A 12,634-nucleotide genomic window follows, 5' to 3' on the forward strand; every position below is an offset into this window, starting at 1 on the left:
TTTCTGGACCCCTGGGAGGCACCGGAGGCGGGCAAGAAACCTCCAGGCCCCTTCCCAGACCTTTTTGTTTTTGAGGATTTTCTCCCACCATTGACGGGTCATCTGTTTCCAGTCCCCCTTCTTTTGCCTCTCGCCAGAGCCGCTGATCGAGGTTTGCTCCTGGAACGGGTAAGTTAAAGCCCAGCCCCTCCTCTGCCCAAGTCCCCAGCCCGGAACATTTGCTTGCAGACGACAGGAAGACAAGCAGCAGAGGACGTCCCGCAGTTGCTGACCCTCCCAGATTTTTTTCTCCCGTTCTTCTCCTGCACCTCTCAGACGGTGTCTTTCCTCCCGTGGCTTCCTTGACCCTTTGATTCTTCCCCCGAAACAAAGTCGGTCAACCACACCCACGTCATGGCCGCCAACAAGCCCGTCCAAAGGAGGAACCTCCGTTCGGCTGCGGCCGAGGCAGACTCGTCGGCGTCGAGCGCTGTCGTGTCTCCCGTTGACTCTCCCCGTCCCTCTGCTTCGTCGACGTCGCTGTCCTCGCTGGCTTCCGAGGACAACAAGGACCTGTCCCAGAAGCAGTACCCTAAGCTGTACGACACGTACGGCAACGAGTTCGTGCCCCCTGACTTCACCATCAAGGATATCCGTGATGCCATCCCCAAGCATTGCTACGAGCGCTCCGCCATCCGCAGCTTGGCCTACGTCGCCCGCGACATCGTCTACCTCTCGGTCACCTTCTACCTCTGGAACAAGTTCGTGACGCTCGAATACATCCCCTCGAAGCCGGTTCGCGCCGCTCTGTGGTTTGCGTACACCTTCCTTCAGGGTCTGTTCGGCACCGGTATCTGGGTCATGGCCCATGAGTGCGGCCACCATGCCTTCTCGCCTTACACCAAGCTCAACAACTTCGTCGGCTGGATTCTTCACTCATCTCTCCTCGTTCCGTACTTCAGCTGGCAGCTCAGCCACAGCAAGCACCACAAGGCTACTGGCAACATGGCCCGCGACATGGTCTTCCTGCCACGCACTCGCGAGCAGCATGCTACTCGCATTGGCCGGATGGTCCATGAGCTTTCTGAGCTGACCGAGGAGGCCCCCATTGTCACCCTCATTCACCTGATCGGCCAGCAGCTCATCGGCTGGTGGAACTACCTGCTGACCAACGTCACTGGCCACAACAACCATGAGCGCCAGCGTGAGGGCCGTGGCAAGGGCAAGAAGAATGGTTTGTTTGGTGGCGTCAACCACTTCAGCCCCAACAGCCCGATCTTCGAGAACCGCGACGTCCCCTACATCATCCTCAGCGACATCGGCATTGCTCTGATGATCTCGATCCTCGTCTTCTGCGGCAAGACCTTTGGCTGGTCAAACATGCTCGTCTGGTACTTCTTCCCCTACATGTGGGTCAACCACTGGCTGGTTGCCATCACGTACCTCCAGCACACCGACCCCTCTCTGCCGCACTACACCGAGGAGGAGTGGAACTTCGTCCGTGGCGCTGCTGCGACTATTGATCGCGAGTTTGGCTTCATCGGCCGCCACCTCTTCCATGGCATCATTGAGACTCACGTGCTGCACCACTATGTCAGCACTATCCCCTTCTACAACGCCGACGAGGCCACTGAGGCCATCAAGAAGGTCATGGGCCGCCACTACCGCTCTGACACCCGCGAAGGGCCTATCGGCTTCATCAAAGCCATGTGGCGCGCTGCTCGCTGGTGCCAGTGGGTTGAACCTTCTGAGGGCGCTGAGGGTCCCGCCAAGGGCATCCTATTCTTCCGCAACCACAACGGCCTCGGTGTTCCTCCCGCCAAGATTCCTCCTCCTACTTCGTCGTAAAAGATGATTTTTGATGGAATGTTTGTGTGTGATTGGAAAGTCTTGTGAGTTGGGTTAAAAGGGGGATGAGGGACTAGATGAAGGGAAAATGCATACGGACGGGTTCTCGGCTCTGCTCTCTTGCTCTCTCTCTCTATCAATCTTTGTATCTCGGGTTGCATGAACTGGACAAAAGGTCAACGAACCATGCCGTGATGCCGATTTTTCTGAAACGCAAGAATAGACAAGACAACGAACCAGCAAGCAGGCTAGCTCTTTGACTTTGTGGCTTCACAAGACTCCCTGGCTAACGGGCCTTTAACCGATAAGGCCTTTCGTCTACGGTTCCGAACAACAGCCGTACTTGGGCAGGTCGATTCCCGCGTTACCCGGGTGTCTATTGTTCCGATGGTCGCTCTCTTCGTGAAATGCTGGTGATTTTGGCTCCGGGTTCTTGGCTGGGTCAAAGGAAAGGGGACTCGGGGAATGGAAGTGGACATGGGTTGTGCTAGCTCATCATGGCGGATCGACTGATCAATCGGGCGTTTGGCGACCGGGCGTTGGTGTCCTCTTGTAGAGATTTACGAGAGGGAAGGCCTCATTTGGGTCAAAGAAAAGGAAGTAACGAGTATAAATAGGACCAGTAGTGGTACATAGACAGCCGTTTTGTGTCCATATACGGTTGATCAATCAGCATCTGTCGTGGCAGTGGATAAAAAGGTGAATAGCGATGATCAGTGGATCTTTTAGGGTGCTAATGTTGATCTCTTGACCATGAGCAGGACGGTGATGTCAGTCCGTGTCTTTTGTTGAGTCGTAGCGCTCGATGAGACAGAGGATGATGTGGATATACATATTTGTCTTGGCTTGTGTTAGATTTCCCCTCTCCCTTGACCCAGTCTTGTGTGTACGCTGGTAGTTTGTAGGTTAATATGGATGGCACAAGCCTTTGTGCGGCTTGTATACCTATGCTCTCTCATTGCATGCAATAATCAAAGTTTTCGCATCCCACCCTGAGATAACGCGCACCTATCGACATCCTACATTCAAGATCTTGGACATGTATGCGGGGTATAGACACGGCACGCCTACCATTTTTTCGGCCTTCGTGGGGCGTGTGATGCGGGGCGTTAGGCGAATGTCACCGTGGCACGATGTTGAAACCATCGAGGCCTGGTCGACTACAACCTCATCACATATTCACGGTATGCACAGAACAATATGTTTAGTATATAAAAATAAAATCCCAGATTCTTCACTTAATGTTCAACTAAACTACAGCAGCCTGCCAGGATTGATACAGAATCCCGGGAGTATGGATGTCATAGACCAGCAGATAACGGGAACAGGATCTGACCGATGATCCGTTCTTGCGGTAGAATACATGGAGGCAATTCATCAATCATTCGACTGATGATGATGATGTTGTTCAGGCAGGCATTAAGTCTTGACCAGGACAGAACAGATAAGCTGACAGGCTGCGTGTGTAGACAGTTGGTGACCGACAACTGTTTTACTGAGGGTGGGTCAGCGAAGCCATGCCGCCGGCGCACCTGAGGGTGCCCATTTCGTTGGCGATGCCCTCGTCTAGGTGAGTTCGTCATCGTCAGCTACATTCCGCTGCCAGACTGAAAGAGAGAGAAGATAAAGAATGCAACATACCCAAGTTGAGGCTCGACCGAACAGGGCCATCCATGCCAACCAGCGGCGCGCACTCGCACGACAGTAGGTGGTTGAACTGAGAGGGATGTTCGGGAGCAGGCTGGCGGAAGAGGATGCAATCCTGGCAGTAGTTGGTGTACTTGCCACTACAACACAAAAAAAGAAAAAAAAAAACAGTCGGTTAACTTGTGTCAGTACCACAACCGGGCAAGAAACACAACGTACTAAACATCCCAAGCCAGCTCGCCCGTCTCCTGGTCAATGCCAACACACATGCGCAGGTCCAACTCATTGTCCAGCATCATCTGCTGGGCCTGGGGGCTTCCCCGGTTGCCCGGGTTGTTTCCATTGTTGCCATTGCCGTTGGACGAAGCCCAGATAGGACGGGCGCAGGACGCAGACAGGATGCTGCCGCGGTCATCCAAAGAGACGTGGGCGCAAGAGAGAGAGAAGTCATGGTAAGGACCGTCCTGACCGGAGGATTTGAAATAGCCTGCCGGAGCGGCCAGGATGCTGGGGACGGAAAGGAGAGTCAGGACAAGAGGGCGCATTTTGGATGATGGTTTTCTTTTGGGTTAACGAGTGTCTTGGTCGGTTGTTGTAGTCAGAAGCGATGAATGAAGGTTTGTGAGTCGGTTGGAGAGAGCAAAGGAAATGGTTGTTGTGGATGGAAATGCGCCTGGGAAGAAAAACAATCGAGTTCTAAAAAGAAAACGGTAGGCCAGGCAACGCGATTGAGAAGGAGCGCAGTCACCTTGGTCGCCCCTTCCTTTTACTTTACAGAATCCCTTCCACTAACTTCCATTGTGAGTCAACAACTGACTTGTGACAACGACGGCCGTAACAAACGGGCGGCGAACGGAGATGAGATGGAAGCATAAAGCAACACAGGGGGTTTGATGTGAAGGATGAGTTCTCACAAGGCTCTCTCAAAATCAGGCTGCCATGGGAGACACGTCAACATCACTGTAAGACGGGTTCAACAAAAGTGAACGAAGGTTTCTCTTGACGTCAACATGGTTGAGGGCAAGATACAACACGACGAGCAGCAAGGAGGTAAGGAAAGCCTCATCGCAAAGACTCTCAAGACAAGTTTCGGAAAACATATCGAAGCTTCGTTTCAAAGCAATTAGCATGTTGTATTGCTTTCAACCCAACTCGACAAGTATGTGGGACGAGAGCTGCTGTTAATCAGTCTTCAATGATCTGGAGATCAAAGACGGCAGAACAAAGATGAATCATGGACGAGGCTCGAGCACGCACGGATGCGACTCAACAGCACAAGAGTATCCCGAGTTGCGACTGTGTGTCGAGATGAATAAGCCATTTTGTGCTGAACCCGCAAAAAAAAAAAAAATAAGTCACAATACAATTGTGCGGTTTTAGGTGCCTCAACGCGGACAACAAAACAAGCATTGAACGTGTCGCAGGGCGTGATCTTGAATGAAACAAAGATCCCTCGATTCCCGGATCTCGGGATCGGAAACGCGCCGTTTCATCAAGTGCGGTGGGGCACAAAGCGGGGCAGCGCACAGACCATTTGCAGCAAATGGAAAGAGCTTAAAAATTGCATGTCGGCGTGTCCCGCGCGGAGCGATGCATCGACGAGCCCAAGGCCAAAAACCGAGATTGGCACCCCTCGTCATTTCCGGTGCGCATGGGTCCTTGGGCTGGATCTGGGTTTTCTAGAAGCTCGCCATGATCCCTGGGAAAGGCAAGGGGGTTCTGATGTTGTTGTTTTTTTAGGTTGTCGGTGATAAAATAAGACGGAGAGAGAACTGGTCAGGCGAAAGTGACGACGTGATGGTTCGAGTTAGTGGTGGTGATATCGAGACAGACAGTTTGACGCTGCTGCTGCGACGATCGTCTTTGCTGCGAGCTCACCATGCCTGTTCGAACGTCACAAGAGACAAACTTCTTGCATGCAACCGGCCGCTTGGCCCTGCAAGCCGCCGGCATCCTGCTTTCCGTTATTGTTTCAAAACATTAGAGTCAGCCCACGACAAGATTTAACGTTGAAGTTGGGGGATGATATCGAAGTTCGCTGCTGCCGTTGGGTCATTGCGTGGAGTTGCACCGATCTCAATCCCCAATTGCCCAACGCAAAATAGCCGATGCCATGGCGGCCCGGAATGCACCCTGAAGAGCAATCCTGACAGCCCGGCATTCTGACGTGCTTGATATCATCCACGAGCAGTGTCTTTATATCTCAGGAGTTGCCATTGATTCGATATTGACCACGCCCTCGATCCCCTGCCGCCAGCTTGGACCACAGAGGTCACCGCATGAACCAGCCACAGGACTCGATAAACTGGGCTGCCCTGGTTGGGACAGTGGTCCGGCCAAGCACGGAACCACACAGCACGCCGGCCGACCAGCGATAGCGATGGATGATAGCTGTAGCCGTAGTGCGTCACTGATAAGTATCATCGTCCTGTCGTGCAGGCCGACAGACGATGGATGGTCGGTCACTTTAATTATATCAAAAGACGCTTCTTCCTCCGATTCTTGGGTGCCATCTCCTGCTGCGGTTCCCACGAGCTCGATAGGCTGGCCCAGCTGTGCCGGGGCTGCCTGGGCTGCCAAGGACCCACTCCTCCCGCCTGTCCCCCTGCAGATGGCCCTGAAGGGGCCCCCTCTCGCTTGGTGTGCTAGCTCGTTCCGTCATTTTTGCAAGCCATTTGGCCAGTTTTGGGTCTTGGGCCCTGGGCACGCCTGCCAACGCTCTTTGTTTTTTTTTTTCCCTCTCCTTTCATCCCATCTCTGAGCGCTCGAGTCTTCTCATTTTTCCTGTTTTCCTTCTCACAAAACCAAGCAACGGCCACCACCCGGCCAGTCACTCGTTCTCAACACCAAAAATATATCGGATATCGGTCACCTTCGCTGTGTCAGCAGCAGTCAGGATTCTGTACACTCGCTCGGATCCGACTCTTGCTCGCGTTCACCGCATCACCGACTCTTTTTTTTACCTCTAACCCTGCATCGCACAGTACGAGCCATCAAGCTGCGATTTGAATTTTAGATACAACTGCGCGACGACAGCGGTCACAAACGAATAAATTCCACAAACACACACACACACACACACATACACACACACACAACAAAAAAAAAGCCCATTTAAGTCACTAAGCTTAGCCATAATCCGATTCAGCGTGTTTGCTACAAAGCGCGCTTCCCTCGGGCTCATCGCGGCTACTGTAGGCATCCTCGGCCAATCGCCCAAGCGCGCTGCAATTTGTGAGACAAGCGCTCCGGCATTCGGGGGCATCTCAGGGGCCCACGGCTGCCATTCCATCCGATCGACACCACCACGAGCCCTGGAACGCTTGCTGCCGCATCGTCAGCCACGCGCCTACGCCTGCAACTGACTGCTCCACTGCGACTTGCAGCCCGGTAAACAGCGATCTCCCCCGCACGAGAATCCCATCGTCCTACCGCGGAGTCTGCGCTGTACCCCATCTCTCCAGCACATCCATCTATCTCCTTTTTTTTATCCGTAGACGAACTGCCATGCCAAGATGATGATCTACGAACGTCCGCTCCACGACACTTCTCTCCCCGGCCCCGGCTCTCCTCCAGGCATGACCGCTTCCAAGTCCTCCAAGTCGTCGTCTCTTGCCTCTCTCCCCGAAGAAGACAGCGCGCTGGCCGACGCGAACCACTTCGAGGAAATCGGACTTGACGACCCCCAGGTTGACCTCCATGCCGTCTCCGACCTCAAGAGCACTGCGAATCCCTACAGTCGCTCCATCTCCGACCTCCGCTCCGTCACCAAGAAGCCCGTTGTGGCCTCAACCCCCCGACTGCCACAGTTTGTTCGCGATACCCCCAGGGCACGCCCTACCCGCGACTTCAGCCCCAGTCAGCCATCACGTCCGACTTTCCCGCCAAGGAGTCCAAATGGCCGCGTCGCGAGCATGGGGCTGCTGTCCGATCCCGTTCGCACACGTAACCTCGGTCCCCCTTCTCGCTCCCAAACGTCACTGAGCCGCCACCGGAGTCCGAGTCCGGGTATTGCGCTTTCCCCAAGAGATCCGGCTTTGCCGATGAAGCCTAGGAGAAGTAGTTGGCAGTCGAATCGTGATCGCAAGAGCGCGATGGAACTCGAGCTCGAATGCGACGAAGATGATGGAGACGAGATCCCCGACGGTCTGATTCTTGACAACGTCCCACTGTCTCCCAGACCCCCATCGGAGAGGATTCGCAGTCAGCCCCCATCCAAGTCGCCCTCACCCGAGCGTGCTCCTAAGGAGAGGATCCGCAGCGTTGGGAACGGCACACCGCCTGTCGCGACAGCACAAGGTTGCCTGAGGTCGCCTACCTGGAAGACCGATTCAGCAGCCACATCACCCGGCTCTACTCCTGGCAGCCGCGTTACCAGTCCAGTGCTGGTTAGGCAAAAGAGCTGGACGACCGCGCTGAACCAGTTGAACGCCGAGGCTAAGGCGCTGACGGAGAAGCTCGAGGAGCATGCGGAAGAGATTGAGAAGAAGGAAATCGAGAAGAAGGAGCAGCAGCTCAAGTCCCAGCGCGCCAGCACGGGCTCATTACCAACCTTCCGGAGACGCTCGGAGGACTCAAAGCCCCGCGTTAAGTCGGCTCTGCCCGAATTGCCGCCATTACGTCGGTCTAATATTATGATCGACCCGCTGCCGATTTCCAAGGAGAAGGAGGCTGTGCTATCCAGGACACGTCCGTCATGGTTACCGCCGAAGGATCCTGCGGAGGAGCGTCGCCATCTGAGGGAATATCAAAAAATGATGCAACAGAGCCTCGAAGCTGAGCGTAAGCGCGAGGCTGCAAAGCGCGCGAAGTCAGAAACCCGCGACGTGGTTGTGGACAGTGTGATGCAAATCTGGGAGCGCGACATTATCCCTCGCTGGAACGAGGCCATCCATGAGCGCCGGACCCGGGATCTGTGGTGGAAGGGTATTGCTCCGCGCAGCAGAGGGCTCGTCTGGCCACGGGCGATCGGCAACGATCTTGGGCTTACGAAGACCTCGTTCGAGGCGGCACTGAACCGTGCTCGCGAGGTCGAGCAGCGCGTTAAGACCGGGCACGGTACCCCCGAGGATATGCGTGCTGTCAATTGGTTCTCGGAGATCAGCAGGGATGTGCGTGAGCGCACCTGGCCTGATCTGCGCATCTTCCAGCCTGGCGGGCCACTGCACCAAAGCTTACTCGACGTCCTGCGCGCGTATGCCATGTACCGGAGCGATATCGGTTACGTCCCGGGTTGCAACGTAAGTACTCCACAGAGTCGAATGGTTGATTTGGGTGCATGCTAACGTCCACAGACCATCGCCGCTCTCCTCCTCCTCAACCTCCCCACACCGATCGACGCCTTCATCTCACTGGCCAACGTCCTTAACAGGGGCCTACCCGTGAGCTTCTTCTCCCATGACGTCGGCGGCAAGACCTCCGCCTACAACCTCCTGCTCCAGAACCTCGCCCAAAAATCGCCCACCCTTCACGAGCACCTCACCACCAAGATTCCCAGCGGCAGCGACCTCGACCGCTACCTCAACCCTATCTTCACTGGCCTGTTCACGAGACATCTCGCCCTTGACGAGGTTACCCGCCTCTGGGATGTTTACGTCTTCGAGGGTGATGCCCTCCTCATCCGTGCCGGTGTAGCCTACCTCCTTCAAAAAGAGATGGCGTTGCTCGGAACAAAGACCGTTGCTGAGGTCAGGGAAGTCCTGGGCACAGCGCCAGACACAGGCGATGGGAGAGCTTACTGCCCCAAGGTCATGGGCGGCAATGGTGAGGAAGAAAAGTGGATGCAGGCCGTGCGGGACGCGGGCAAGGTTTAAGAGGAGCCTTTAAAAAGGGTTGTGGGATTACTATGGTTATGACGGATTGACGCATGCCATTTCTTTGAGCCCAATGGGATGGGCGATGACTCGGATCGGCGTTCGTTTCGACATTTTTCTCCTTACGCTTTTGTGAATTCTTTTTTTTTTCCCGGCTTCGACTTCGACTTTGAGGTTACCCTTCGTTTTTTATGCGGCTTCAGTCAGCCAGCCATATCTTCTCCTTGCTTCTTTTATTTCGCTTTCGGCATGATACCGGATACCTTCGTCGTCTACCCGGCTTTTGTTACCCTTCTGTTCTACTTCTTATTGTGTATACTTAATTCTTCGCCACCCGGCGTGGCCTGCTGGGTGAGGAAATAAATGGCTACCCTGCTTGGGGGAGACATGGCGATTATTTTTTTTCCTCACCAGCTTTGTATGATTTACTGGGGGCAGAAGAGGTGGTCAAAAGCACCAGCGCGAAAAGGAGCAGCACCAGCTACGTTGCATGTGTATATATGAGGGAAAGGAAAGGAAAGAAGAAGAAGGAAAGCTGGCTGCCTAGCGTTGGGATGAAACACTCTGCCTGGTTTGTTTGGAGGTTTTTGAAGTTTGGTGTCTTTTTTGTCGTAATGCGTTTAGTGCTCCTGTTGTTAAGCTTTATGGCGTGGTGTTGTGGTTGTGACATGAGGGTATATCTGATCTGAGCGTAGCGTTTGAATGATCGACGTTTTCTAATTGTTTGTGCACCTTGTTAGGCACAGTGACCTTCATATGTTTTGTAATCCGTAGTCTTTTTGTGTTAGACAAAGAAGTAAAAAAAAGTCAATTTAGAGTCATATCTTTTTTTTTTTTTTAACCCTTGGCCTTGCAAGTGTTGGCTTAGGGATTTGTGTCGGACGAGCCAGAGGAGTGCACAAAAGAGACAAGAGCACAAGTGTGTCATCTCACCGTCAAGCAGAGTAGGTTGTTTTCGATCTGTCCAGTTCTATTACCTAGTGACATAGCCATTTCTCAAACCAATCATAGATCTTATTCCTTTCCTAAGTCGTTTTCCCTTAATTGAGAGCAACAATCTAACGAAGCAGATATAATACACAGCTAAAAGACAAATAACGAAGAAAAAAAACGCTCTCATCCTTCTCATAACGCCATTTCCTTTCCATAAACCTATATTTCTCGCTTGCAAGTCACAGGACACTAGCCTTGTTCTCGTTACCGTTGTTGACGCTTGAACTCTTCATGGCTGTCCTTTCGTCGCTGCAATTCTGCAGTTCATGGTTCGCTGAAGCCAGTTCAGCAGTTTCATCAGTTCTTGTCGGCACATTGTCCACCACTGAGCCATCTCATAATCCCTAGACCTCCCACATTAACTCAACAACCTCATCCATCCCTCCCTCTTCTTTTGCCTTGTGCACATATATCTGCCGGAACTTCCTCTTCCCCTCGGCCTTCTTACTACTGCCCCACCCACCCTTTGAAGCAGTCTCAGTACCCTCTGGCTCAACCTCCTTCGGCCCGTCAACTAAAGCAAGCCGGTAACTCTTCTTCTCATGCTCCTCCATCCTCCTCCTAAACGGCCCATACGTGAAATCATATCTCCCATCGCCTGGCGCACTATCGAACGTCGCCTCCGTCCAGTCCAGATCAAATCCCTCGGCCAAAGACCCCCTCTGATAAACAGAAACACTCCATCCATTCGTCAGCACAACCGCGTCCGGCGTCCCCTGCCCAGCCGCTTCCCTTCCCCTCAGGCTCCCATCATCATCCACCACCGACATAGGAGGCCAAAACCGCCACCTCTGCAAAAAACACTCCCCACACACCTTCACTACCCCCGCCATTTCCCTCACTGGCGCATGATACCAACTCTTCCAATGGTGCAGGCTGAGCATCGGCCTGCCACGACCGCCCTCAAACACGCCCGCGGGATCACCCCTAATGTCATGCTGCCACAGGCCCGGGATGAGTGTCAGTTTGGCGGTGGTTTTGGCGTACACGCACGCCGCTAGCATCCCGTCTCCTGAGGAGATGTCCGTTTCTGCGAGGCAGGTCTCAAGTAGTGGGTTGAGTTGCTGGGCCAGGGGCACTGAGAGGAAGACGCCTGCCCCACCGAACGCGATGTACCCCCAGTCTTGGAGGGCGTGGAAGTTGTCGGATAGGGCGCCGAGGTAGAGGGGTTGGGAGTGGTTGTATTTGGACAGGGCTTTGGAGACGGGGTGGAGGTGAGGGAAGAAGGTGTCGTCGTCGAGGATACCCAGCCAGTGAACTTCAGGGAAGATTTCGTCGTCCTCGCCGAGGGTGTCTTCCACGGAAGGATGGGCCACGAAATGGAGCATGTCCCGGATCATAAGGAAGTGCAGCTGTTCGGTAGGCATCGGATCGTCGGGGTTTGGATGAAGGTTGTTTTTCCTTGGGAGAGGGGATGTCCATTGCGGGGAGATCACTTCTGCACGCATACCTTCGGCACGGTACTTCTTTCTGAGAGCGTCTAAGTCGAGGGGGCGATCGTTGCGCCGGGCGTCGGTAATAACAAAAACGATGCGTGCGCCGGTGTTGGCCATCCAGTGCTTAAAGACAGGAAGAGATGACTCTACCCTGTCGTAGGTTGATGCCACGCCAAAGAGGAAATGTCGGTAGTGGGAGTCGGTTGGGTCGGGATAAGCAGGAGGGACATGGAGAGTGAGTGGCTCGCACGGCGGAGGTTTTGTCCCGGCTACGCAAGAGTCGCTGCTTTGGAGGTCGATGGTTACTGTGCTCGTGAAGAAGGGGTCATCGGTGACGTTGGCGAGAACACTAGGGTCCGTTGTAGACTTGTAAACGGGGCGAACGCAACGTCGGGTATAAAGAACTTTTTGGGTCAGGCCGAGATCCTTTTGGCGGAGGAGATCAAGGTCATGGGAGCAGAAAGCCTGTATCGCAGGGTTTGGTGGGGAAACATCGTTGATCTTGACGGGCTTAGAGCCGGTCGGTGCATGGAGAGGTCCCTGAGGAGGGATACCATCGTGAACAGCATCCTTTGTTGGAGTGACCTCGCTGCTACTAGCACTTGGCCGATAGGACCAGTCCTCAACAAGGTGTGAGAAGGCTGGTGAGGCATTGTGAAGGCGGGAGGCTGTTAGAAAGAGCACAGCCAGCAGCAGGGCAACCAGTATAATGAGGGAGCTTCGTGAGGAGAGCTTGGAGGGCATGGCGTATTATGACATGTCGTGGCTGCTGGTTAGAATAATGTGTGAAGGTCAAGAAGGATATGTTTTGTGAAAAGGAAAGGGTTGGTCGAAAAGCTGTTGCTAGTAGCGAGCGACAAGAAGGAAGTCGTAGGTTAGAGGTAAGGGGGAAGGAATAAGGGACAACCCTAAGATCAT

General features: G+C 53.9%; 4 protein-coding genes across 4 annotated transcripts; 2 read left to right on the forward strand and 2 right to left on the reverse strand.

The window, feature by feature from the left end:
• Positions 1-393: 393 nt before the first annotated feature.
• Positions 394-1,827, forward strand: CTHT_0000240 (uncharacterized protein; the record flags this gene model as incomplete). The annotated part of the gene is made up of 1 exon (XM_006690516.1): positions 394-1,827. One exon carries the CDS (start codon positions 394-396, stop codon positions 1,825-1,827), a length of 1,434 nt encoding a protein of 477 aa, XP_006690579.1.
• Positions 1,828-3,319: 1,492 nt separating this feature from the next.
• Positions 3,320-4,019, reverse strand: CTHT_0000250 (uncharacterized protein; the record flags this gene model as incomplete). The annotated part of the gene is made up of 3 exons (XM_006690517.1): positions 3,320-3,393; positions 3,469-3,614; positions 3,694-4,019. The coding sequence occupies 3 exons, from the start codon at positions 4,017-4,019 to the stop codon at positions 3,320-3,322; spliced, it is 546 nt and encodes a 181-aa protein (XP_006690580.1).
• Positions 4,020-6,989: 2,970 nt separating this feature from the next.
• On the forward strand, positions 6,990-9,287 carry CTHT_0000260 (uncharacterized protein; the record flags this gene model as incomplete). Its single annotated transcript, XM_006690518.1, has 2 exons — positions 6,990-8,714; positions 8,769-9,287. 2 exons carry the CDS (start codon positions 6,990-6,992, stop codon positions 9,285-9,287), a joined length of 2,244 nt encoding a protein of 747 aa, XP_006690581.1.
• A 1,337-nt stretch (positions 9,288-10,624) lies between these two features.
• Positions 10,625-12,460, reverse strand: CTHT_0000270 (uncharacterized protein; the record flags this gene model as incomplete). The annotated part of the gene is made up of 1 exon (XM_006690519.1): positions 10,625-12,460. One exon carries the CDS (start codon positions 12,458-12,460, stop codon positions 10,625-10,627), a length of 1,836 nt encoding a protein of 611 aa, XP_006690582.1.
• Between the last annotated feature and the right edge of the window lie 174 nt (positions 12,461-12,634).

Source organism: Thermochaetoides thermophila, assembly GCF_000221225.1.
Source record: "Thermochaetoides thermophila DSM 1495 unplaced genomic scaffold scf7180000011801, whole genome shotgun sequence".
Lineage (NCBI taxonomy): Eukaryota > Fungi > Ascomycota > Sordariomycetes > Sordariales > Chaetomiaceae > Thermochaetoides > Thermochaetoides thermophila.